General features: G+C 38.0%; 3 protein-coding genes across 3 annotated transcripts; all 3 read right to left on the reverse strand.

Moving 5' to 3' along the window:
* Nucleotides 1–7,101: 7,101 nt before the first annotated feature.
* Nucleotides 7,102–13,398, reverse strand: ptrh1 (peptidyl-tRNA hydrolase 1 homolog). Its single transcript, XM_054611485.1, has 5 exons — nt 12,983–13,398; nt 10,661–10,880; nt 9,832–9,931; nt 8,461–8,506; nt 7,102–7,658 (listed from the first exon to the last, which is right to left on the reverse strand). Exons 1-5 carry the CDS (start codon nt 13,169–13,171, stop codon nt 7,386–7,388), a joined length of 828 nt encoding a protein of 275 aa, XP_054467460.1. The 5' UTR covers nt 13,172–13,398; the 3' UTR covers nt 7,102–7,385.
* A 1,874-nt stretch (nt 13,399–15,272) lies between these two features.
* LOC129101813 (natterin-3-like) lies at nt 15,273–17,598 on the reverse strand. The gene is made up of 2 exons (XM_054611746.1): nt 17,493–17,598; nt 15,273–16,366 (listed from the first exon to the last, which is right to left on the reverse strand). The coding sequence occupies exons 1-2, from the start codon at nt 17,596–17,598 to the stop codon at nt 15,276–15,278; spliced, it is 1,197 nt and encodes a 398-aa protein (XP_054467721.1). The 3' UTR covers nt 15,273–15,275.
* A 6,065-nt stretch (nt 17,599–23,663) lies between these two features.
* Nucleotides 23,664–24,974, reverse strand: LOC129100876 (natterin-3-like). The gene is made up of 2 exons (XM_054610416.1): nt 24,959–24,974; nt 23,664–24,833 (listed from the first exon to the last, which is right to left on the reverse strand). Exons 1-2 carry the CDS (start codon nt 24,972–24,974, stop codon nt 23,746–23,748), a joined length of 1,104 nt encoding a protein of 367 aa, XP_054466391.1. The 3' UTR covers nt 23,664–23,745.
* Nucleotides 24,975–26,283: the final 1,309 nt, after the last annotated feature.

Raw genomic sequence — 26,283 nt, forward strand, 5'->3', positions numbered from 1 at the left:
AATACAATAATTATATATAATTATATATATATATATATAGAAATGTGTGCATCACAAACAGCCAGAAATCAGTTTTCTTTAGAGAAGAAAGATTTTCGTTTAATTGCTTTAAGTATTTTTATTACATTTATTTCAATCTTTAAAGACTATATTTCGTTTAAAAAATATTTGGCCTTAAATACATTTTTTTTTTAAAGTTTAGATTTAATTTATTAAGTAAAACATGTATTTTAAAACCCAGCTTTTCAGATATAGAATATAAAAACAAAAAAAAAATAGAACATCTATATAATTTCCATGACGACTGCCAATGAAGATGTGATACGATCGAAGGTTTAAGACTTTGAGGTGAGATTGTTCTGTCAACTAGCTACATTATAAGAATACATTTATTTATGCAGCAAGTTTCAAGTTCAATGAGCTAAATTAACTCTTAAATTAGAATGTATTATATAGAGAAAATATATAAATACAATTAATGAAAATGTTCAAAATCATGTATTAAAAAAAATATTAAGACCTTATTTCCTCATAACGCGTCTTACAATAAATTACATAATCATTATACCTCTTATTCATAATCTTTTAATTCAAATTAAAGAGAGTAAACTGACCCACAGTCACAAATCAAAAACAATTAACAAGGCAAATGTTATCTAAAAAACATTATTTCTTTCTGTAGATAAATTAAGACTTTTCCTTAATATATTCTATTTTGCAAGTTTTAAAAATAACACAATGTTGCTACAGAATATTAAAGAAAAAAATGTAAAATCAGTTCAGAGCAAGAAAAATAACAAGATAAATGTGCAAATCAAACAGCTTAAAGGTTGTTGAAATGTGTATTTGTTTGTCTTTTAATGAAGCTAGGCTAGCAGTTTCCCCCTGCCTCCAGTGTTTGTGCTAAGCTAGGCTAATCACAACCTGACACAACATTACATTACATTACATTACATTACAGTCATTTAGCAGACGCTTTTATCCAAAGCGACTTACAGGAAGTGTATTCAACATAGGTATTCAAGAGAACTACTAGTCACCAGAAGTCATAAGTGCATCTCCTTTCTTAAACAAGCATCTTAAAGCATAAACCAGAGCAAAAGTATAGTGCAGAGGCAGATTACTACGAAAACAATAAGTGCAACAAACTAATATGAATACAATAAGTGCTAGTATTATAGGGACAATATGTAGTGTTGCACTTCCATAAAGTTGAGGGACCTTTGGGGAGAGAACAGCTTAAAAAAAAAATCAAAGTAGAGTAAGCTAAGATATGTATGATAACTAAAAGACAATCAAAGAAACGCTTTTTATTGGCTAATAAGATGATCACAAATCGACCCGCCTGATCTAAAAAAAAAGAGGAATCCTGGGAATTAAAGCAAAAACTCCTCTCCGCCATATCTGCACCTGTTCAGACGCATCTCTCTCCTCCATCCTCTATCCTTCCTAAACCTGGTGAAGACAAAACATCTTCAAAGCCATTATCCTTTATTGATTTTCAATCAATACTGATCACCAAGAAGTAGATGCAGATGAGACAGAGTTGTCAACTACCTCATCAAGCTGTCAGAGCTGCGTTACCACGGAGCCCACACTGTCACTAACTGCACTCCACAAATAAATATTCTCTAATATTTTGGAACAACGTTTAACTATGACGAGCTCCAACTAAACCAACCTGACTATGAAGAACATCTGAAACTATTAACTTCTATGGAGAAGAGACAGATAGATATGATTGGCCAGTCTGCATTCGAGGAGGCGGGACTTAGCGAAAGATAAATAGTACACAAATATAATATTGCATATGTGCTACAATAAAACCAAAAAATAAAAAATATATATAATCCTACTTCCAGGATACCGCTGTTTGTTCCCTGTGTAAAAGGAGAACTCATCATTGATTCCTGTCATTTTTCGAAAAATCGACACGTGTTGCTGGACCTTCGTTGAAATTAATGCACAAAAAATGATGAGTAACTTTTCGTTAGATATCATATGAACAGTTGTATGAGGATACGTTAAATAAAAGAATACTCTACATAAAGGGCTAACTGCTTCCTGCATTGGCGATGGATGTAAAACGTGAGGCATGGAGATGCTGAGCCACGTTAAAAGCCTAAATATATCTTAATATATCTTAATATATCTTAATATATCTTAATATATCACTGTTTTACTCGCCCATTTAAAAGGTGCTCACCATGAGGAACTTCTTAACTTTGGGTTTCAGGTCTGAATGCTGTAAATGAAGCTTTAAACTATTATCAAAACATCATGCTTGTTATAACATTTGTCATTTTTTTGGTATGAAACAATGAAAGCTTGATTCCTCTGTATCTGTACTGGCTTCTCAAACTTACACCACAGGGTGATAATCCACCATGTGAATCTTTTTTTCCAGCAGCTTAGAGCCTAATGTAAACAATTAGACCAGTGGTTGAAGGATAAATTACCCAGCAGGCTTTGCTCTCAGGGCGTCGGTGGATTCCCTCCTGCCCCGCTCTGCTGAGTGAGCGGTGAGCTAACGTTTCCGTTGCTGGGAACATCTTTGCACGTTTGGATGCTCATTTGCCTCTTAAAGGGCCCCGCTGCTGCCTTTTCACGGCCCTGTACGAATAATTTAGTGCAGGAGGCCCGAGATCTCTGGAGATTATGACCATGAAAGAGGAGAAGCGACGCGTTATTAATGCTTTACTCATCGGGAAGGGCGAGGAGAAGGATCCAGGATTCACTGAAACACACCAGCTCTGCTTTTGCACACCACGACGTCGTCACTCTGTTCTATATATAAAAAGAAGACATAAAAAAGAAAGTGTAGTGACATTGGAGGACACTACAGGTCCCTACTGGGACATTAGAGCAATAAACCAGGAGATAAAATACATTAAGGTCAACACAAAGTGCTATTCAGTCCTTGCAGGAATATTAAAGGGACATCATGAGAGTTACCTGAAGACTAATGGGGATTAAAATAAGACGAAGCGCAGTAAGGTCACTACTCCGGGCCGTAGAGACACTATTATAAATGTTAGAAACACCATATTTATATATGCATTTAAATGTAATGTTAGCGTACAAAATAAAAATACAATCACAGGACACCTGCACCAAATTACCTTATTTCTACCTGCAAAAGTTGACAATTATAGGACAACGTGAATCCATATAAAAGGGACTGAAAGCACAATAATAATAACAATATGCAGTAAAAACAACATAAATACACTATGAGATCACAATATACTATTAAAAAACACTATTATAGGGACAATATTTAGTGATGTACTTCCATAAAGTTGAGGGACCTTTGGGGAGAGAATAGTTTAAAAATCAATCAATCAATCAAAGTAGAGTAAGCTGAGATATCCTGACTCATTTCTATATTTAAGTATTTCCCATCATTGTTTTATTATTTTTTTGTCATTACTTTTTTAGATTTTACCGGGTGACTCCCATTTAGATTTAAAATCTTGTTTTTTTTTTTTTCGAGAGAGAGTCCTTGCCAAGACAGCAGCATAAGGGTTTCGAATAAAAAAATGCAAATTACAGACGTAAAACAAAACAGTAAAAAGTTAAAAAACAAGAAATTTCACAAATAGGACAAAAATAACGTTAAAACAGTTAAAACAAATAGCAAATTGTATAATACAACTCAGTAGCATCTTATATTGTCTTGTTTTTTTTAAAACACAAACTTTTGTACAATTGTAGGGAGAAAAAAAGCTCTATTCACATTAATATAAAAGCTAATCAATAAAAATCAAGCAAAGCTGTTCTGATCAGACATCACGACACTAAAGCGTCTAAGAAGTCGTGTGAAGAAGAATTCTGGGTTTAACACCAAAGATTGGCGACTTTGTAATCTCTGTATATTAAAATCAAAATTAGCAGTTCAAATCTGTTCAAACTTGATTTTTTTGCTAACAAGCTAGCCGCGGCCCGTCCTGTAATATCACTTGTTCCTCTAGAGGCGATAGTGAGGCCAGACCAACATGAGAGGAAGAAGAAGTAGAGCTGCCCCGAGGGCTTGTCACTCATGTGACAGAACCAACCTGTGTAACGGCAGCAACAGAAAGACTGATGATCAGTGGAGGTGTAGGGATACTTGATATTATATGTCTTGGGATTTTATTGTGAAATGTAAGAATGGAAGGAGTCCAGGAGACACACCTTCAGTAATTGGTGTTGTAGGAACCATAGAATGTATGTAAGAAGCCGACGTAGTCATTGTCTCATTGGTTTGTGGCCATTTCCTTGTCGCCATCTTGCTTATCTTGCAGCCAATGAACGGATGTGACCATATTTGAAATGTGGAGGAGTGACGTAGAGACGCCGTATACGTCTCTGGTGTCGACCTGTCAATCAGTGTGTAGCCCCGCCCTAAAGCATCCCCTGCTTTATGGTCTGTTTGACTGTAAATGGAGCATCATTTACTAAATGAACATCATGCTGTATTGAAGAAGACTTGAAACTAGAGATTGAGACCATAAACTCATGTTTACAATGTTTACTGAGGGAATAAATCAAGAGAGAAGTAGAGTCATTTTCTCATAGACTTCTATACAACCAGAGGAGTCGCCCCCTGGTGGACAGGAGAGAGAATGCAGCTTTATGACACTCTCTCATCGGCTTCACTCGGCAGAACTGGAGGTTGCCGCCTGGTCTAAAGGCCTTAAGTCAAACTTTTGAGGTGTCACCAAAGTCTTGAAAATGAATTATCTCAGGAACTCAGTTTCTTGCAATCCATCCAATCGTTTAGATATTCAAATAAAAGCCACAAATGTCAAACCTCATGGTGGCGATAGAGCTAAAGCCGGAGGATCACCAGTCAGTAGGATTTAGTCGGTGGGGACCGTGAATGTCTGAACCACATTTAGCTTCTTAGATGTTGAGATATTTGGTGGAGTGGTGGACCGACCAACATCAGGACTTCTCCATCTCTGGACCATCATTTCTAAAACATATCGATTATAACACTAAGAGTGTAAATGTACATTAATACAGCTCTTCTTCTCCACGATCCTCCTCAGTACCGGGGGGCTTGTTTTGTGTTTCTGCAGCGTTAGCACAACTGTGGGAAGACCCCCCACCAGGCCGCTGTTTAAAGCAAGTGTGAGGGGGGGGGGTCCCATTCCTGAATAAATTTTAGGGTCCAGGTGTCCAGCCCCACTGCTGACCTTTGACCTCCTGCAGAAGAAAAGTTATTGAAAGCCCCCCAGAGTGAAGCTCGCTGACCGGAGAGTCAGAGGGCTGGGAAAGTGGCCCGATGGAGGCTGAGGGCGGCTCAACGGGGTCACGGGGGGGTGGTGGTGGTTTAAGAGTGAGTGTGTGTGTGTGTGTGTGTGTGAAGAAGTTTCCTTTGAGCCCCCCCCTCCTCATGTCCACAAGTGTGTCCCAGCAGCCTTTGTGACTCGGCGCTGCAGCGGGACAGAAGGTCTAAACAATGTTGGGCTCCTTTTGTTTCTCGCCGGCCTTTCTTCTCTCGGCCCTCCATCGGCAATCTACCGGCCTCCTTTGTACGGATCCCCCTCTCATTCAGCCGCCTCTTTTCCGCTGTTTTATATGCTCTTTTCTGGCCTCCCCCCCTCACACACACACACACACACACACACACACACACACACACCTCCTCCGTCTTCCTCCGCTGTGTGAGAACGCACTGCGCCTCTTGACTGGAAGCAACTCATTAAAGACGCCTAATTGATGAAGAGTGTAATTAGTGTGACAATTTAGAAAAGGGGGGGGGGGGGGGGGGGGATCAATATGTTGTTTTTTTTTTTGTTTCTTTTAGCCAAAAGAGATAAGACGGAGGAGAGCAGGATGTGAGGGGAAGCATATGTTCGCTGCCACTTTTAGATACAAAAGAGGAGAAATTGAGCCTCAAGAAAAGAGCTTTTTTTGGTTGTTTTTCTTCCTGTTTGACTCTCGAAGTGCATCACATGGGAGTCTATTAACTTAAAATGCCTCCACACACACAGGAGACCTCTGTTGTTGTGATGATGGTCTTGCACACAAGTTATTTTAAAATGTACAATGCCAAAATCATAAGAGCGGTTGTAACAAATGTGTATCCTCGAGTAGAGAATCGACCCAACAGAGATCCACTGTGGACCAAAAGATGTCTGTTTTTAGTATAAATCTAGAGTTTTGTCCCTGGTGATGCTGCTGCTGATTTATCATCTGATGAAGAGAACAAGTCGGCCAAAAAGTAAAGAACCAAAGAACCTCTAGTACGCACAGATTTGTTCTTAAGTTGCACTTATAACAATAATAATACATTTTATATGTAAAGCGCTTTAAAAAGGTACTCAAAGGCACTTTACATGGTAAAGACAGAAACAATAAAAGAAATAACAATGTAAAGAATAAAGGCAGAGAGATGATAGTTATGAGTGCTATGTTATTTCATTCATTTATACGCATTTTTATCAATCATGCAAATAATACAAAAATGATTAAATTTGTTTTTTTTTAATTGTTTGAAATGAATGTGCTGGTGTCATCCAGCATTCTTAGCAAGAGCTATGAAAACATAATGCACCGTCATTCATAGATATTGCTGAAATTATTTTGTGTGTGTGATCCAAGAAATCCTGAACCAGGAAGTATAAAGACCACTAACGCTCACACAGGGAGGGAGGAGAGGAGGATGGATCCAAAGAACGAGAAGTCAAAGTTGATGTTTTTGTCATGTGACTTTTGTAATTCAGTAACGGCAACCCAAACAACAATCTTTTCCTAACCCCAACTAATTATTTTCCTATTATTCCTAAACCTTAACTTAGTCGTTTAGTTGCCTAAACTTAACTGAGTTTCCTGTGAAGATGGAAGTTTATTTTGAAAAGACTGTATTCATGTAACAAGTAGAAATTGATAAGCGTTGATGGACTTGTTGTATGAGGACACTTTGTAATGGTAGCATCAAAAAATGGAAATGACATATTTATCTCCAGCAAGTCTGCACAGTCCTGTACATTTATTATTTCAATCAGAATAAATGTACAGAAATCATAAATCTGCACCAGTATGAGCTTCAGAATTCACACAGTGACAGTCAGCATAATGTTACATTCATGTGCGTTATGTCATCAACGTTAGATATCTTTCATAGAAAACGTATCACTCCGCCTCTGGCTGAACGTAACGCCACATTTTATACTTGAACCTGTTTGCAGGTTTTTGATGTTTCAGTGTCACCCGGCAACCAGACACATCACAGCCTCCTCACTGGAGGTAATAAATACACAGAGTTGGCATCTGTTCATTTTCAGCTTTGGGTCTATTTTCTGTGGAGTCAGACCTCTGCTCCTGCTGAGGGACCGTTCTTCATGTTCTGCAGAACGGTTCCGTCTCAGTGAAGATCTTCTCTCTGTGAAGGTTCATGTTTTTTGAGCTTCAGCGGCCGGAGAAGAAGAGCGCTCCATCTCCTCCCCCTTCTGCACCGCCGCTCTTCTGCCCCCTGCTGGTGAGGAGGAGGAGGAGGGAGGCTGGGAGTCCTGCTGGGAGAGCTGGGAGAGGAGGAGGTCCACGCTCTGGGCCAGAACCGAGTCCAGAACCTTCTTCTCCTCTGAGGAGAACCGGCCCAGGACGTGGCGCTCCACCGGCGTTTTCCCCGTCGGACGGCCGATCCCGACCCGGAGTCTGGACATCACCTGAGATAGAGACGAGGAAAAGTTTACACACATCAACTGCTGCTGAGTGTTTTTACATCCAAAAAGATACATTCATTTCTTTGTCCATTTGTCTTTTGTTTCTGTGTTTTCAGCAAAAGTTCAGCAGCAAACAAACGTAAAGTTTCTTCAGAAAGTTTCGCCCAAACTGTTTGTACTTTTCCTCGTTGCGTTCTACTTTGAATATATATTTTATTTTACAACTGTATGCATGTATTATTTTTGCTTCATATACTGAGCATCTTTGACAAAAGTTCCTTCTTGACGAACCAAAGTACTGCGTTCTATCTTACCAAACATCACTATGAACAGAAGTGTTTAAAGTGACTCTCACACACTGGACTCAAATGTGTCAGAGATTAAATCAAATACAAATCAAGAGTCTACTGTTTAGTGTTTTTACATTTGAAAAGACTGAATTATTTCTTTGTCTTTTTGTCTTTTATTTCTGTGCTTTCAGATAAATTTCAGCAGAAAACAAAGTTTCTTCCGAAAGTTTCGCCCAAACTGTTTTGTTTCCAACCTTTCTGTTTGTTCTACATGTATTTGTACTTTTCTAGATGTATTCTACTATGAATATATATCTTATTTAACAACTGTATGCATGTATTAACTTTGCTTTATATACTGAGCATCTCTGGCTAAAAGCTCCTTCTGGACCAATAAAGTTCTGTCTTCTATCTTACCAAACAAACTAAATATAAAGAAGAAGCGTTTAAAGTGTCTCAGAGATGAAATCAAACTTGAGATAAAGTCAGAGTAGAAGATTCAGCGTTTCACTCACATCCGTCTGCAGACAGTCTACACAGGAGCGGACTCCGTTATGACCTCTGTGAACGAGAAGAACGAGGGTCAAAGGTCATCTCACATTCACTGTAATTTAAAAGACAGTTGAGGCATTTCTTTATAAATCAAACTCTTTTTCTACAAGATATTACAATAAGCATCCCACTTTTTCTTATATTTGTAATCTTAATGTTTATTTCAATCACCTCACATAAAAAGGAAAAACGCTTTCTATGACGCCCATTGTCTATATAATGCCTTATAAATATACTGATGTTCTGCTTATAGCCCTGTGTAATTATAGATACAAGCACTCATAAATATGAAACATTCTTAATACAATAATTAAAACACACTATTAAGCACTTTTTTAGGATCAATTATCATAATACTTCCTAATTACTGGTCATTTTGTTTGCAAGGATCATAGTGTTATAATTCCTTTTGTTGAAATAGATTATAATACTTATATAATGCAGTATAATCACTGTTATAATGCTTTAGAAGGTCCTATAAGGGGTCTTGTTTTTCTTTCAAGTAAAATGAATGAATTTTTTCTTTTACTTAAAGCAAACAAGGACCTTTTAGAGTATCTTATAATCACATTATTCCATTAAAAAGGGACTATTACTATGGAAATTAGAAATGTGACAAAATATAAATAGGTATAAAATGTGATATGATAAATATGATTTATCTATACATATATCTACGACTATAAGTGACGTTTGAACCGTAGCTTTGAGTAGTTTTAAGTCAGAAGATTGACAACAGGAAGAGGAAGAGGAAGAGGAAGAGGAAGAGGAACAGGTGTCAGTACCTGATCCGTTCTGCGCATGCGTAAAATATTTTCTATATTTCTATTTGCTTTGAGTTATAGTTGGTTGTGACTGAGAAGGACCGGACCTGGACCAGATCCTATGGACCGGACCCACAAAAACTTTGTTACTCTTTTTTTTTGGCGATCGAATTTGAAATGTGAAGCTATGCCCTACAGACAGATGTTCCATTATCTACAGACAGATGTTCCATTATCTACAGACAGATGTTCCATTATTTGAGAAACATCGGCAGAAACTTCTTCTACAGACAGTCGATGACGTAAAACAACTCAGAGGAAGAAATCCTTCCTAACGGATCAGGTACTGACAAGAGGTACAGGAACAGGATGTGGAAGAGGAAGAGGAAGAGGAAGAGGATAGATAGATAGATAGATAGATAGATAGATAGATAGATAGATAGATAGATAGATAGATAGATAGATAGATAGATAGATAGATAGATATTCCTTTATTGATCCCCAGGGGGGAAATGTGGGTGTTGCAGCAGCTCAAGTACAGAGGAAGAGGAAGGAGGAAGAGGAACCCACCTGGCACTTCCTCCGTGTTTGATGACGACCTTCCCCAGAGGTTTGTCCAGCTCATCGTGGACCAGCAGGATGTCTTCAGGCTTGATTCCGTATTTACCAGCTGGAGAGAACCAACGCACACTTTAGATCACATGACCTCACAACACGACATCGCCTTCACCTCCTCCTCCAGGAAGAATACTCAGCAATGACAAACAAATATGTGATCTTAGTTTGATAGATCGCCTTATTTATCATCAATAATCAAAATATTATGAGGATGAAAAAGTTCCCCAAACAGACATAAATTATTTAAAGATATTTAATTGACAGAGAAAAGCAACAACCAGACAATAAAGGGGATTCTGCCTGATTAAACAACTCAAACGACTAATTGATTGTTGCTGATTAAGTTTCTGTCCGTCCACTAAATTGATTAAACAACCATTTTCATCAGCTCTAATGATCGGAGGCTTAGAAACCAAAGTAAACACTTTCATTTAAACGCTACGACTGCTTTCTCAGTCAGATTCTCAAGTAATTAAATGAAACATGAGCATCCGTCGCTGCTTCTGATGCTACAAGACGTCAGTGTGACTGTGCTGTTGTAGATTTCATTTCTGTTTCATTAAATATTCGTCCCACGGAGGCATTTTGTTAAATGGAAAACAAAGGTTGTCGAGGAAGAGACGGACAGAGAGAGTAATCAGGTTTATTAACAGAATGTTTTTAACAGAACCAGTCAGTGGCAGAGAGCAGAGCGTCAGAGGACGTCCAGATAAAGAGTTCAGGAAATGAAAACATGAAGAAAAAGAAATGAAATAAACACACAAACACACGATGACCTCACCGGCTTTGGCCACCGACACTCCGTTGATGTTCATCAGCAGCCGCGGACGGAGCAGCACCACGTGGGTTTGTCGCACCTCCGACACGATGACCTCACCGGACACGTGCTTGTCGCCGCGCCAACGGTCGCCCACGCCGAGGCGGGCGGCGAGCGCGCCGAGCACCGCCATGCCGACGCTGTGTCTGGTACCCTCCATCCCCGGGTTACCCAGCCCCACCACCTGTTACACACACACACAGTGATAGAAACACACACAAAGAATATTAGAAACTATAGCTATTAACAACATTGCTTTAGATTAAAGGAAATAAAGGAAATAAAGAAAATTACAGAAGAAATTATAATAATAATAAGATTATTCTTTCTATCATTATTCTATTCTTATGTTTTTTTGCCTGCACTTATTCATTTATTTATATTTTTATCTTCTACATGATTGTGTTTACATTTTCTTTTACCATCTCTTTTAAACTCATATATATATATATATATATATATATATATATATTTCTGTGTTTTGAACACACTTGGAAATTGTCTTAAGTGTATGAATTGTGCCATGTGAATAAATGTGCCATTTTATTTTTCTTTCTTTATGTTTACAGATGTCGTGAAACAATGATTTTATTCTACTAACAAGTATTATCCGTGATTCCAAAGCCTGATATTTGTGACATATTTAGGGGGAATTTTAAATGTTAAATATTTTCTGGTTCTTCATCTTCATCTGTTGGTATTCTTTAAATGTCCCTTAAAATGTAAAATGATTGCTTTCCTTCTTCCATTTTTTATATATTTTATTTGAAAATGGAAGGTTTTCTGGCTTTCTTTATCTTTAAATGTACAACACATTGATCTACATGGTCTGTATGAAGTGTGATATACAAATACAGATTATTATTATTATCATGATTATACAGCACAGCTCCATCAGATGGTAGAAAGTTTTAAAAACACACTGAAGGAGAAGTGGATTACTGCGACCACAATGCCAAATGTTCCTCTAAATAAAGCATCGAGAGGCTGACACGAACGCGCCGCCTTGTACTGATGGTACCGACTCCCTGGCAGCCGCTCTGCTGACAGAAGCACTGAAGAGCACATTGTGTTGGACTCTATGGCTGCAGACACACTGCAAACATTGTGTTCTGCCTCCAACACCACAGCTTTCATGTATCTGTGCTGGGACGGGACTCGGTGAGAAGCCAAGGAGAGGCTAACACAGCGGAGGTCGCATAAGTTAATCACAGTAATGATTGTCTTTGCAGTGCCACAATGAAAATACAACTTAGATTATGGATTTTTTTTTTGTTTTCTCAGTCTGCATCAAATCCATGTTACTTAAAATGTCACTTAACCAACCTGTCATATCCTGTAAACAGAGAGAGAGAGAGAGAGAGAGAGAGAGAGAGAGAGAGCCAAACTCCATTCTAAAATATATCACTTTAAGGCAGCCCCAGATCCATAATTAATTTGATATCTAGCACAGAAATCTGCTCTTAATTGGAATAAAATGTATGCCGAATTTAAGGGGAACAGAGACTGATTCAGAAAATGTATTCATGTGTATATTATGGGATGTATACTGTGTCCAATCAGCAAATCAGCTCTAAATTGTCAGATTTCTGAATGGAGTTTGGTGGGATTTACAAATACATAGGAGATTATTGGTTTAGATCCATAAAATTTCATATCTATATAAATACATTATGGAATAAATATATGCCGAATAGAGAGAGAGAGACAGAGATAGAGCCAAATCCATTCTAAAATATATATTTAAGGCAGCCTCAGATCCATATTTCATTTCATATCAGCCCAGAATTCAGCTCAAATACATTTTATTGGAATAAAATATATAGGAATTATAAGAGGGACAGAACTGATCCAGAATATATTCATGTGTATATTATGGGATATATATATATATATATATATATATATAGAGAGAGAGAGAGAGAGAGAGAGAGAGAGAGAGAGCAAGCCAAACTCCATTCTAAAATCTATCAATTTAAGGCAGCCCCAGATCCATATTTAATTTCATATCTAGCCCAAACCTACATTTTATTGGAATAAAAAATATGCCGAATTTAACAGGGACAGATACTGATCCAGAATATGTATTCAATTGTATATTATGGGATGTATACTGTGTCCAATCAGCAAATCAGCTCTAAATTGTCAGATTTCTGAATGGAGTTTGGTGGTGTTTACAAATACATAGGAGATTATTGGTTGAGGAAATCTTTGGGAGTCAGAAGTGTAACAATGTATCTAGTGAACAGCAGACTATATGCAGATGATGTGATGTTTAACACTTACCAGCCTTCTTCGGCCTTCTGTGTGTATTTCTGCCTCCAGGCCCACCGGTGTGAACCCACTCAGCAGAACTCTGTGTAAGATTCTCGTTAAAAGTCGCCTCATTGTGAAAAAGTTCCACAATCTCTTGAAAAACAGTGACAAATATCGACTACAACGACTTAAACATGTGACCTCTTTCAATCGGCTCATACAAACACACAGTCAGATCAGTTTTTAAGTCACATTTCAGTTACTTTCACTTTGATAAAGCCTGGGTGATCATTATGTAAATGCTCTGATTTCTGAATGGGATTCAATATTCTTGATCTTAGTATTCAGATGTTTTTATCTGTGTTTCTGCTCGTCCTTCCATGCTTCTCTCATGTAAGTCAATGAGAGCAACAAAGACAACTGGTGTCCAGGTAACTCCTCCTCTGTTAGGCTACAGCACCACCTAGCAGGGTGGCTGATAATTACACTATATACACAGTGTATATATTTATATATATATTTATTTTTTCCTCAGGTGTAGCAACACTTCACCTGTGATTTTCTTGGTAAAACACACCTGCAACTAATCAGCAGTTCCTCAGTGGAATCACCTCCTGCAGTAGGTAACATTAGGACTTTTAAAAGATGGGAGATTGGAAATATTTCCAGAGTTTCGTCCAGTATTAGTAAAAATAATTTGCAATTAATTGTGCCTTTCTGGTGTATATTTCCAAAAATATAAATATGTATTTACTGTCGAAGTATTACTTATCTTGTCACTGAAGGGATATATACTATTCAGTATATCAAAATAACCCACTTTTCAGCCCCACTATAATACGCTTAAATACACATATATACAGGTTTGCATGGTTTCTGAATGATAGATGTTTAGTGACTGACTTAAATTAATATTGTATACAAATAATCAAATGAGAACCAATGGTTTTATATTGTTTCTATTTTAGTTTTTTTTTGTTTAATTTTATTTATTATTAACGATTTTTTTCAGTTCAATAATTCCCTGTAATATTGATATTCTTTGGTATTTGATTTCGATACAATTATTTACATCAAGGGATTTAAAAAAATGGTACAGTCTTGTAACAAAGTAATAAAATAAATAAATAATCAGAAAATTACTTTGAAGGGGCAAGAAACTGTCCTAAAATAATTCAGTTAAAGGAAGACACAAAAAAAACCCCAAAGAAACTCCTTTAAATTCATGATCGTATTATATTATTATTATTTTTTTCAATGATGCCCAGTAATGTTTCTATTTTAAGAGTTTTATTTCAATGCAACTATGAAATATGAATGCCCTATCTTTAGACAAGTATACTTCAAGGGAAAAAAAGAAATAGCACAGCCTTGTAACAAGTAATAAAGTAAATAAATAATCATAACTACTTTCAAGGGGGCAAGTAACTGTCCTTAAATATCTCAGTTAAAAGAAGCCACAAAAAAACACAAAAATGCCTATATTCTCTTGATTGTATTATATTTATTTTTTGTTCAATGATGCCCTGTAATATCTATATTTGTTGGTGTTTTATTTCAATGCAACTATGAAATATTAATGCCCTATCTTTAGACAAGTGTACTTCAAGGGATTTAAAATAAATAGCACAGCCTTGTAACTGGAGAAGTATTAAAGTAAATAACTAATCATAACCACTTTCAAGGGACAAGTAACTCTCCTAAAATATCTCAGTTTAAAGAAGACACAAAATACAAAGAAACGCCTTAATACTCATGATTGTATTTCATTTTCTGTTGTTCGATGATGCCCAGTAATATTTATATTTTTAGTGTTTTATTTCATGTAAGTATGAAATATTGATGCCATAATTTTAGACACATGTACTTCAAGGGATTTAAAAAAATAATACAGTCTTGTTATTGAATGAGTAATACAAAAAAAAACTATACAAAAATCAGTTTCAAGGGGCAACGAACTGTCCTAAGTTAAAAGAAGACACAAAAAAACACAAAAATGCTTTTGTTCTCATGATTGTATTACATTTTTTTTGTTCGATGATGCCCTGTAAAATTTATATTTTTGGGTATTTTATTTCAATGTAATTATGAAATATTGATGCCATATCTTAAAACATTAAAAGAGAATAGTACAGCCTTGTAACTGGACAAGTAATACATGAAATAACTGATCAGAAAATTGCTTTCAAGGGGCCAGAAACTGTCCTACAAAATCTCAGTAAAAATAAGACAAAAATACAAATAAACACCTTTAAATTCAGGATTGTATTTTATTTTGAAAACAGATTTTTATTCAACTTTTTGAAGTCCATCAGACTGATCCTCAGACTTGAGTTGGGGAGCAGGGAACGGCGTCCGTCACCGGCTGACACCTCTCCACCACGGCGTTGATCTCGCCGACGCTCACGCCGTCGTAGATGCCGGTGATGTACGTCCAGTGGGTGTCTCCGTTGTGGTTGGTCCGGCTCAGCCTGCCGGTGAACGGGATGTCGGCCGTCATCTTCCTGCCTTCCATCCTCACGGCGCACGAGTGGTTTGGTGGAACCCGCAGCTCCACGGAGACGGAGTGACCGATGGAGTCCACCACGCTGGTTCCCTCAGAGAAGGTCACCGTCTGCTCCTTGGTGAAGTCCACCGTCCCCGGGCCGAGGATGGGCACCTTGGCCACCATGGTGGAGACGGAGCCATTGCGGGTCTCTCTGCCGATGTCCCAGGTCTTCCCCACCGATGTGGTCTTCTCCAGTTTCACCGTCTTCTCCACGTCTCTGCACTCCAGGTTGGTGACTTTGGCGTACTGCAAGGCCTCGGGCGGATGGTGGAAGAGCTCCATCTGGTCGATGGCGTACTCCACGTGAGAGATGTGCTGGCTGTAGCTGTCTCTGTTGATGGCCAGAACCTGGTAGCTCTTGTACCAGTACTCATCGCCCTCCCAGGGGAGGAAGAAGGCCTCGTGTTGGCTCACCACTTTGCCGAGACCGTACTTGTTTTTGCCCACGAAGATGTCCGAGTTGGGGCAGGTTTTGACGGCGTAACCAGGGACCGATCCGTACGACTCTTCAACCCACTCCAGGAACTCAAAGTGGTCCACGTTGACCAGCACTTCAAACTTGGAGGACGCGTACTCTTTGTCGGCGTACGGGTACAAGCAGAAGTCTCCTTTGCTGGGCGTGTAGAAGCCGGACTCGCAGTTGACTTTGCACACGTAGTCGGTGCGTTCGGCGTAGCCGTTGAAGATGGCGACGGCACCGTTCGGGAGGTTGCCGCTCCACGTCACCCACTTGAGGTTGGCGTGTTCGCCGAACATGGGTAAGGAGTGCGAGGTCGTTTCGGTTTCTGGGATCTCTCTGAACGCAGGAGGTTGGATGACTTCTCGGGAAGGGACAACATCCTCCAACGTTGGGTTCAGCCACGGCTCTGGAAAGAGAAAGAAACTGGTATTAAAATCATTTTTTCAGGAGAGAGTACTTTGAGAAAGATCCTACAATATAAATACTTCTAAATAAATAAAGAATCTAGTCTTAATCTACGGCTGTAAACCAACGGGTACAGCTGTTATCCAAGCAACCTTTGTCATGTACAAGTCCAAATTTTCTTGTCCTGAGATCTTTAAGGACTTGAAATCTTAAGGTTTTTACAAATATCGATACTTGCTTCTTGCGGATGTGATGCGTAAATTGAAGGATGCACACAACTGACAGTTTGAGGGAATGCGAAGTGCACGACATGCAAATAAAAGCAGCTATAAAGCAGCCGAAATGTTATGTTTTGGTCAGCCATGGTCATAAAGTGGCATGGGTTGGTATTACGTTTGCCAAGGAGGTTTTCAGTTTTGTTTTTTATAAATTTTTTAGCAGGACTATGGAAAAACTACCGACGCGGTTTTCATGAACCTTGGTGGAAAGGTGCAGTCTGGTCTCATCCAGCATTCGTAGCTATACCTACAAAAAGAATGCGGCGTAATTCGCTGATATCCCACGAAAACATTTACTTTGTCATCCACGTAATCATTAACGAGGAAGTATAAAGAACGCAAAAAACGACGAAGGGCGGCGGGTGTCGAGGTGGGTGATTTCCAAATGACAAGTGATCTTTCAGCCATGAGACATCTGTTTGTCCCGCCTGTGAAACGAAAAGTCAAAGTTGATTTATTTGCCTAAACCTAACTATGTTGTTTCCTGTGAGGACAGCAGCTTGTTTTTGAAAAAGACTCTATACAACTAACAGAAATCGACACGTGTCGCTGGACTTTTACAGGAAAACGCACTAAAAAGAAGGAGTAACTTCTCATGCAAACCGTTGTATGGGGACAAGATGACAGGTGTAGCATGGGCCAAGGAAGAACCCGTTACATTTAGAGAGGATCTGACTCACAGGAAGGATATACTTCCATTAACATTGCAGATTGGGTCCTTCTAGTTGCAAATATATCACGTTTTTTATTCATGCTAATGGTCATTTTTAATTTCTCATCACTTCTGTTGGACAGTGGATAGTATATCTCAGAATTCTCTATTCCACCAGTCCAGATGTGACTCACTGCTGGGTTGCTCTTGCCCGTCCTGGGCGACGTAGAGCAGTGGATCAGACTGCAGCGATGGGCTGCAGAGCTGCAGCACCGCCAAGACAACAGCGACACACGACCTCATCTGGACACACGGAGAAAAAAACACAACAGTACACGTCAGCATCACGGGGAACTCAGTTTAATGCAAAACAAGCAGATCTCATCAAATGTACAAAACTAATAAAAACACTTGGTGAGGGTCCCCTTTGGATGCTGATTAACTTATTATTTTTATTAACCAGTAACAATATTGGGGGGGGGAAAAGAAAGAAAAATTAAACTTAGAACTTTGTAATCTTGTGAAACTAGCAAGAGTACATTAGGAAAAACCAGCCAATGCTTTTTTAATGAAAGTAGCGAACAGCATTAGCTCCAAAAGTTGCTAAATCTTATCCGTCAACACTAACAGCTCCTCCTCTAAAATTATAATTATGAACGTTTACATACTGGCCAAATTAAATGATTGGACGGGTTTATCAAACTTCTGCAACAGCCACAATTAATGTTTTTTCAGAGCATTTGATTTATTTATTGCTGTCGAGAAGTAAAGAGAATTTCAACAAATTTAACAACAAATGGTTTTGAAAAAAGATTTAAGTTGTATTTCAATAACCTGCATGTTTTTCATGCATTTCTGGTTTGAAATTAAATAAAAAATGAAATGTTGTTGTTGTTGTAGTTTTGCCTTCTGAATAAATGATGTCTCAGTCCTGCTATTATAACAATGCAACAATTAAGTTGTTAATTACATCTGTGTTTTGAAAGTCAAAAAAAGATCTGTTTAACTCTAGATTACAGCCTTTACCTTTATACAGTTGTTAACACAGATGGCTGACTTTTGTTTTCTGGCTTTTGGCAGCAGAAAACTTAATTAAGTTTGGGAGTTTAAGGGCAGTGCACCTGGCCTGATGAATAACGCAGTAACTCGATATAATTAGCGCCTTATTTATAAAATAATTGATTTTGTTGTTTATGTGAAGACTACTGGGGTTGGTCAAATAAAGCAGTAAGCTAAATGCTGGTTATGATGTTGCAATTTCTCCTGGCTTTTTACAGAGGTCAATAAAAGTAAGACACTGAGTAATTATTCTTTAAAAAGAGGTAAAAAATGTTTGTGATCGTAGATGTTAAAGACAGTTTTTAATAGCAGGTGAAAAATACCTTTTTAATAATAAAATATGGGTTTTATGTCAAATAACGATTTAGAGGTACCCTCCAATTTAGCATAAAATTTGAACCCAGTAAAAATCAAATGTTAAAATAAAAAAAAAACATCTCAGTTACCAACATGCAAAAAATACACTAATTTACCTCGAAAGAAAGAAATCTGAGGGGATGTAAATGAAGCATAATAAAATATGTAATATTAACCATAAAGAAATAAGTTTGTGTCTTTACATGAAAATATCAAAAAAGTTGATCTACAATATATATATATATTTTTTCTAAACATGATGTATTTACGTAATCCCAGCCAATCTCCTAAAGTACTTTCAAAATGACGATTTCAGGCAAAAAATGTAATTGTTTTATTTACTAGTTTTGATTAAATTACATAATGATATAATACTTAAATTTTTTATCAAAAAACTAAACAAATTGTATGAATAAAAAGCTTCCAAGCATAAGCCAACCAAGATGTATAATTTAGGTAATTATTATATTATAATACACTGGAAGCCCATGAATGTGTTATTACTTCAATAAATTATTATTTTATACATTTTCTAGCACAAAAAAAAAGAAAGGTTTTTAATGTTGTTTGATTTGAATTTCTCAGAATAATTTATTGCTGATTCTGATCGTCAATCAATGGAATGCACTGGAGGAAAACAATCAGACAGTGAAATGTTGTCATTCATTCAGACAGAGAGAAACAGCTTTTACCTCGACAGGTTCCTCCTGCAGTGACGCCGCCTGCAGCCTGTGTCGAGTTTTAAAACCTCCCTGCAGACTTATTGCCCGCAATAAACAGGAGAGAGAGCTGCAGAGGCTTCCCGGGCGTTGAACCAGCGCTCAGTCTCTGCTGCTGCTGCTCGGTTTGATCTGTTACTGTCAAAGGAAAGACTGGAAACTCACAGGAAGCTGCAGAGAAACAAATATTCCCAGTTAACTATAGCTTAAAAACCTTATTAGGTTTTAAGGGCATGTTTGGTATTCTCACTGGGAGCTGACCAGTACAACCACTGTCCTCTGAGGTTCAATGCCTTGCTCAAGGACACAGAAGAAACAGAGACAGGGAGAAGAATGAAGAAACAGTGATTTTCATGACCTAATTCTCATAAATGGGTCCTAATAGATTATATCCTAAAACAACATTATTTACATGTTAAACCATTTATGAACATTAGAGCTGATTTTCATGATTTTAAAGAATATTTGTTCCATAATGGGAAAAGAAAACTCTCCCTCTTCTCAGGCTCCTTATCAAAACTCTGATTTTAAAATAAGGTTGTTGCTCTTAATGCATCATTTATTTATTTTTTCATACTCTATTTGTTCATTTAGTTACTTCTTAGAAATCAGAAGAAAAACAGAAGTATCAAAAAACGTTATATATAACTACTGAATATCCCTCCCACAATCCCAAAAGCTCAAAAAACTAAATACATAAAAAAGGTAATAACAATAATAATATGAGTAGTAGTTGAACTTTTGTATATAAATATAAATATAAATCAATTAGGTTTGGTCCAGGGAATATCTTTTTTTATTTTATTTAATTATGCAGCTTTAATATAATTTAAATCCTGAAACGTTAACACTTTGAAATACCAGTTGCTGAGCAAGTTATCTCTAGTTCAGTGGTACAAGAACAATATTTACACATATGTTGTGTTCCTGAGGGGTCGTCTTGGTTTTTGCTTTCTTTATTCTAAATGATCAGTGTCATAAATAAATGAAGACTGTCTGAATAAATTGTTTGACTTTGTTTCAAAAAAGAGAAATAGTGGAGGGGTCCTCTCCCCCCTTTACAAAAGGTGCAGAATGGTTCAGTCCACCATGTTGCAGTAGGATTTGTTACTTAAAGTGAGTGTGCCGAGAGAGAGGGGCCCCATGACTGCTTATCTGTAGGGCCCAGAACTGTGGCGTCTGCTAGTACACCTAACAGTTATGATGTATAAGTGATTGACTCTTTGCACCAACAACTACACTGGAAATTGCTGATTTTGAGGCACCAAATTGAGAAGCAGGACTGAAAAATGAAGTGCGTGTGTTTAGATTATTGTCTTATTTTAGCTGTGACAGCCGGTTGTTTTAGTGTCCTGCTGAACCAGAACTAGTTACAGATACTTTGTAGACCTCTGACCTACTTTGTCCTTGGCTGGAAAACATACCCGCAGACCTCGAGGCCTGTAAAAAAGACTATTCATGCTGATAATGATAACAGGATTCTTTATTGATCCCTTGCTTAGAAAAGCAGCCCTCCTCCCTCCTCCTGTTGTGAATTTACTCTTTGATTTCATTAAAAGTGCTTCATAAATAAATTTGCCCTGCTTTAACGTCCCGTATCTGCCGGACTGCACAAAGTCCAAAGTGCTGTGGTGCTCTTTGTCCGTTGATAGTGAGATACTGTATGCGTAGATAAGCTCTGGCCTGGAACACGGCGATCAGATCCACTGTAATAGTGGGTCATTGATTAAGAAGGTCCCTGTTACGTAACGTCGCCGGCTGCCAAGATTAAAACCACGGGGGGGATGCGCTCAACACGGACATTGTTCTGCACGCACAGCCCTATCATTGAGATGTCACGGCCATCCGTGAGCGTCCTTGAGACAGGGAGTTATTATCAATTTATTTATTTGAGTCTGAATAAGGACTCTGTGTGAAACAAGGCAGCGTAAAGGTCATTTATATCAACAGAACTGCTCTGTCACGGCCTTCAGCTGCTGCAGCATTCAGCAGAGCATGTGAGGAACTCGCCTTTAATGCAGCGAAAGGACTTAGTGTTATTCAGATTCAGTGAATTATTCAGATCTGTAGTCATGTTGTTATTTAAATTATATTTTCACACAATGGAAGCTGATTGTATGTGATTCAAGGGGTTTGTCAAAGGAAAATAATTACTGTGTTCAGCGTTAATGCTGAATGTTGAAATCCCGTTTTGTGTTTCTTTTCCTTCTTAATTTGCAGCTGGAGCGTTTTGCTCAAACAGGAAGTGAAGTACAAAAACAAACTGTAGTACTACTGTACAAATGAACCAAACTAAGACTGTGGCTCTACAAACTAGGGCAGCTTGTCAAGCTAATTAAAGACATTTACCCCCAAAGATGGAGAATGCAAACGAAATAAGTTGACATTTTAGATTTGTGTGTGTCAGTGGGAATAGTGTGATGTGTAGAATGCATTAGCAAATGGCCCAATATTCAGTGTCCAGATATAAACATGTATTTGGTGGAGAAACCCAGAGTGTAACGTTCCACCAGAGAGACATTCAGAGCTACAAGTCACCAGATGATCAACTCTGTTATCTGAGTTCATGAACAGAACGTCAAACACCATGAAGAGACTTTATTCAGCTTGAAAATGGCCACAACTTGCAGCCGTAGACGCTGCCGGTGTTTTGGGTTAACCAGTGACCGTGTTAACTGGTGACTAACAGTTTAACAGATCATGTTGATGTCTTCGTAAAAGCCTTCAATCCCTTTTTAAATAGAAACTCATCTGTGTTTATTATCTGGCAACCATTTACGTTAAGAGCAACCATGGATGCATTCGGCTGAAAGTCACCAGTTAACACGGTTACTAGTTAAACTGAAACACCTGTTGCTCTGAAACCGTCGTGATCCTGTCTGAATCCTGTAGAACCTTAGTCCACTGTTGGAATTTCAATTCTGACAACAGAACAGGAAACAACAAGACATTTTGATGCTGGTAACAGTTTAAATGTAATATTTAAAGCTTAATAACTTGTCTGGATGGCTGGGGGAAAACAACACATATTTTTGATGACATTGGCTGTATAAAAGTATTTAACATTCACAATCTTAGGTTATCGTTAAGTACATTAGTATATATAACATTAATGTATATACAATATACATATATATATATATATACCAGTCTCGCCTAATCGACCTACCAACATTGCCATCTCTATTGAAACATGGAATTAAATATTTGTATGGAGAAATATATTCATGTCATCACTTATGCTTTTACTTTGAAAGATAATAGATAATACTATTAAAAAAGGAATGGAAAAAAAAACCTGTCAACTATTTGGTCACTTTTTCTTCACGTAAATATAGTTTGAAGGTTTCATTGATAATGAATCCCAGGGCTGCAATAGTTTGAGCAAATCCCTGAATATTGTAGAAATTCAAAGCCAAATATACTATAGTTATGGAAAGCAAATTCATATCTGCACACTGGCTTTGTGAGGATTTAACTTCAGGAGAATATCGAGCTGAATTTACAAGGAATTGTATAAATATACATAAAAACCTTTGCAAAAAGATTTAATATGTCTATTAAATGGAGTAGAACTGAAACATTACATTTGTATGCAAAGTAATACAAATTTAACCTATTGTAGGCCATCCACCTTTTATTTATTCAACCTGCATTTCTTTTGTATTATGAATTTATTTTTTAACCACTCATTTTTATTTTTTTCTACATTTGTAAGCATTATCTCTTTTGCAAACAGTTTTTATTTCACTCTAATTATCTCAGTGTTCTATGAAATAGGTTAATATGTTTAGTAATTAAAGTAATATCAATATTATTACGGCAAACTAATAGTTACAATTTAAAGTAAAAGTCCAGCACTCAAATTCCCATTAGTTCATAGCATTAAAATAATAATTTAGCATGTATTAATAATTTTTGGGAAAAAAAAGAAACTCCAGCTGTGAGATAAATCTTTGAAAAATATATTCCCCTGAACGATATAAAAAGTTAATCAGCAGAAACTCAAACATGTAATAAAAATGTACCTGCTCTGATGTTTGTGTATGATTTGAATCTAAAACCATAGATGGTAAAAATGTCATCATTTCTATTGTGAAGAGAATTGAAGTGACGAAAATTATAAAGTGCCATATGATTTTTATTTTCTTATGTTTTTTCAACATGTTCAGGTTTCTTAGACCAGAACAACCAGCTGAAACAAAATATATTTTCATTCACATACCACATGTGCTTCGTTTTATTTTTTTATTGACACATCATTTGCTTACAATATCAGATGTTCAAAGGTATGTTTTGGTGAGTTTTTTGTCTTTCAGGGGCATGGCTGTGCATCAGGAACGGGTTCACAGCGGTCCACTACGGCCCGGACTTCTCCGATCTGGACTCCGTCGTACGTCCCAGAGATGGACGTCCACTGGGTCTCTCCGTTGCGGTAGGTGCGGCTGAGGCGGGCAGTGTAGGGGATGTCGGCTTTCATCTTGCGTCCCTCCATGCGGACTCTGCAGGAGTGGTTTGGTGGGATGTTGAGCTCCACGGAGACGGAGTGGCTGAGCGACTCCACCACGGTGGTTCCTCTGGAGAAACTCAGCGTCTTCTCGCCACCAAGCTCAATGCCCCCGGAGCCAATGAAGGGGATTTTAGCCGTGATGCTGCCGGTGATGCCCAGCATGGTGGCTCGGCCGATGTTCCAGGTGGTCTCCACCTCTGTGGTCTTTGAGATGGTGACTGTCTTCACCACCGTCTGGCACTCATTGTTGGTGATCCCGGAGATGCGCATGGTCTCAGGAGGATACTGGAAGATGGCGACTTCATCGATGGCGTACTTGACGTCGGTGATGTGCTGGCTGTAGGCATCCCTGTTGATGGTCAGGACCTGGTACTTCTTGTACCAATACTCATCGCCTTCCCAAGGCAGGAAGAAGGCTTCGAACTGAGGTACAACCTTCCCGAGACCGTACTTGTTCTTCCCAACGTAGATGCCAACACCTGGGCAGGTCCTGACTGAATATTGGGGCACTGAACCATAGGAATCTTCCTTCCACTCCAGGAACTCAAAGTTGTCTCTGTTGGCCAGGATCTCGAACTCGGGGGCGTAGAACTCGCTGTCTCCGTAGGGGTAACGGCAGTAGGGGCCCAGGCTCGGGTTGTAGAAGCCGGCTTCACACTTGTACTTGCAGACGTAGTCGGTGCGCTCGGTGTAGCCGTTGTAGATTGCGACAGCGCCGTTGGGCACAGAGCCCGCCCAGGTCAGCCACTCCAGGTTGACGTTATCGCCGAAAACGAAGGAGGAAGGTAGATCCTGCTGCTGCTCCAGGTCAGCCGGAGTCAGAGGACCCGACACCACTGGGTTACCCGTTGATTCAGGCACCTGACCCTCAAGCTCAGGGTTCAGCAAGAAAGCTGTGCAAAAGAGACAAACAGAGACTTTACATTTGTAACCACATAGCACTGTTCATCAAATGCTATTATAATGAAAAATTCATGAGTTTAGTTACGCAAGAGTCATTGGACTCAACACCAGTGACCAAGTCTTGAAAACATCTACTTTAATTTATTTTATTTAGCCTGCGTAATTATGCTACTATCTGTATCGATTTATGTCACAAAAAATATGAAATATATGAAAAGTTTACCTTTCCTGTGCTGTGAGCTCTTCTTCACGATGTCCTGCAGACTGGCTGAGGACAGAGCCAGCAGGGCCGGCAGCAACAACACTGACAGCTTCATCTGCAGATGAAACATAAAATGCTTTCTTCAAACTCAACATGTAAAATTATTTTCTGTGCAACATGTCTTCCATTTTGCCACGAAAATAGATCCATGCAAAATGAAAAATGGTTCAAAATCTTTTGGAACAACATCAATGTTTTGAAGTTGCAAGAATGGTCTTTCTGTGTCAACCTGTTACAAGCCATCTACGACCTCTAACTATATACATTTAAATCTTTTTTATCTTCAATTTTAATAATACATTTTTTGTAATCCTTAGTCCACTTGTGTTTTAAAAAACAGGTATGCATTTTACTACAGATACAACTTGTGTATGTGAGGAAGAAACTTTTGAGTCATTGAATTAGTATAATAACATGAAATGAGTCTACTAAATTAGTCAAGTGTTTTACACTTCATTTTTTGACAAAAATAATGATTTTGGTATTTTATCATTAATCATTTGATTTATAGTTTCAACTTTATTCATTCCAAGTGAATCATTTAGGAATTATGGATTAGAGCACAATTTCAACTAGGATTATCTATAATTGATCTTTTTTTTATCATTACATGGTAAATAATAGTAAATTATTTCCACATTAAAAGACATTTAATGAAGCCAAGTCTTTACTTGACACATCTTTACAAAACAAAATTGAAAATAAAAATGAATGAAGTATACAAATTGATTTCTGGAGATTATTGCTACTTGATCAGGTCCGATTGACTGATGAGATTGAACAGCACTCACCCTTACAGTCGCTCCCCACTGAACCACACAGCCAGTCCCCTCCAGGTTTATATGGACTGGTTTATGGTTGAACCATAAAGCAGACTGTGCACTTTCCCTGACATTGACTGATAAACAGAAACTGGTGCAGCAGGTTTTTGCTAACAGCTGTCTCCTTCTCAAGCTGAGATGGGATTCATGTTCCCATAAAAGCTATTTTTTGTCCCTGTTTGTATATAACTTTCTCTGCAAATATATAGACTTCCATTTCATTTTGTGCATGGATTGAATTTTGGCCAATGAAGACGAGATATTTGGCAAATCTAAATCCATGATTTCTGTCAATAGAAAATAACTGTCTGAGTCTGTCCAACATAAACTATTAAACTTACAGACTGAGTTCCATTC

Source organism: Anoplopoma fimbria, chromosome 13 (assembly GCF_027596085.1).
Source record: "Anoplopoma fimbria isolate UVic2021 breed Golden Eagle Sablefish chromosome 13, Afim_UVic_2022, whole genome shotgun sequence".
NCBI lineage: Eukaryota > Metazoa > Chordata > Actinopteri > Perciformes > Anoplopomatidae > Anoplopoma > Anoplopoma fimbria.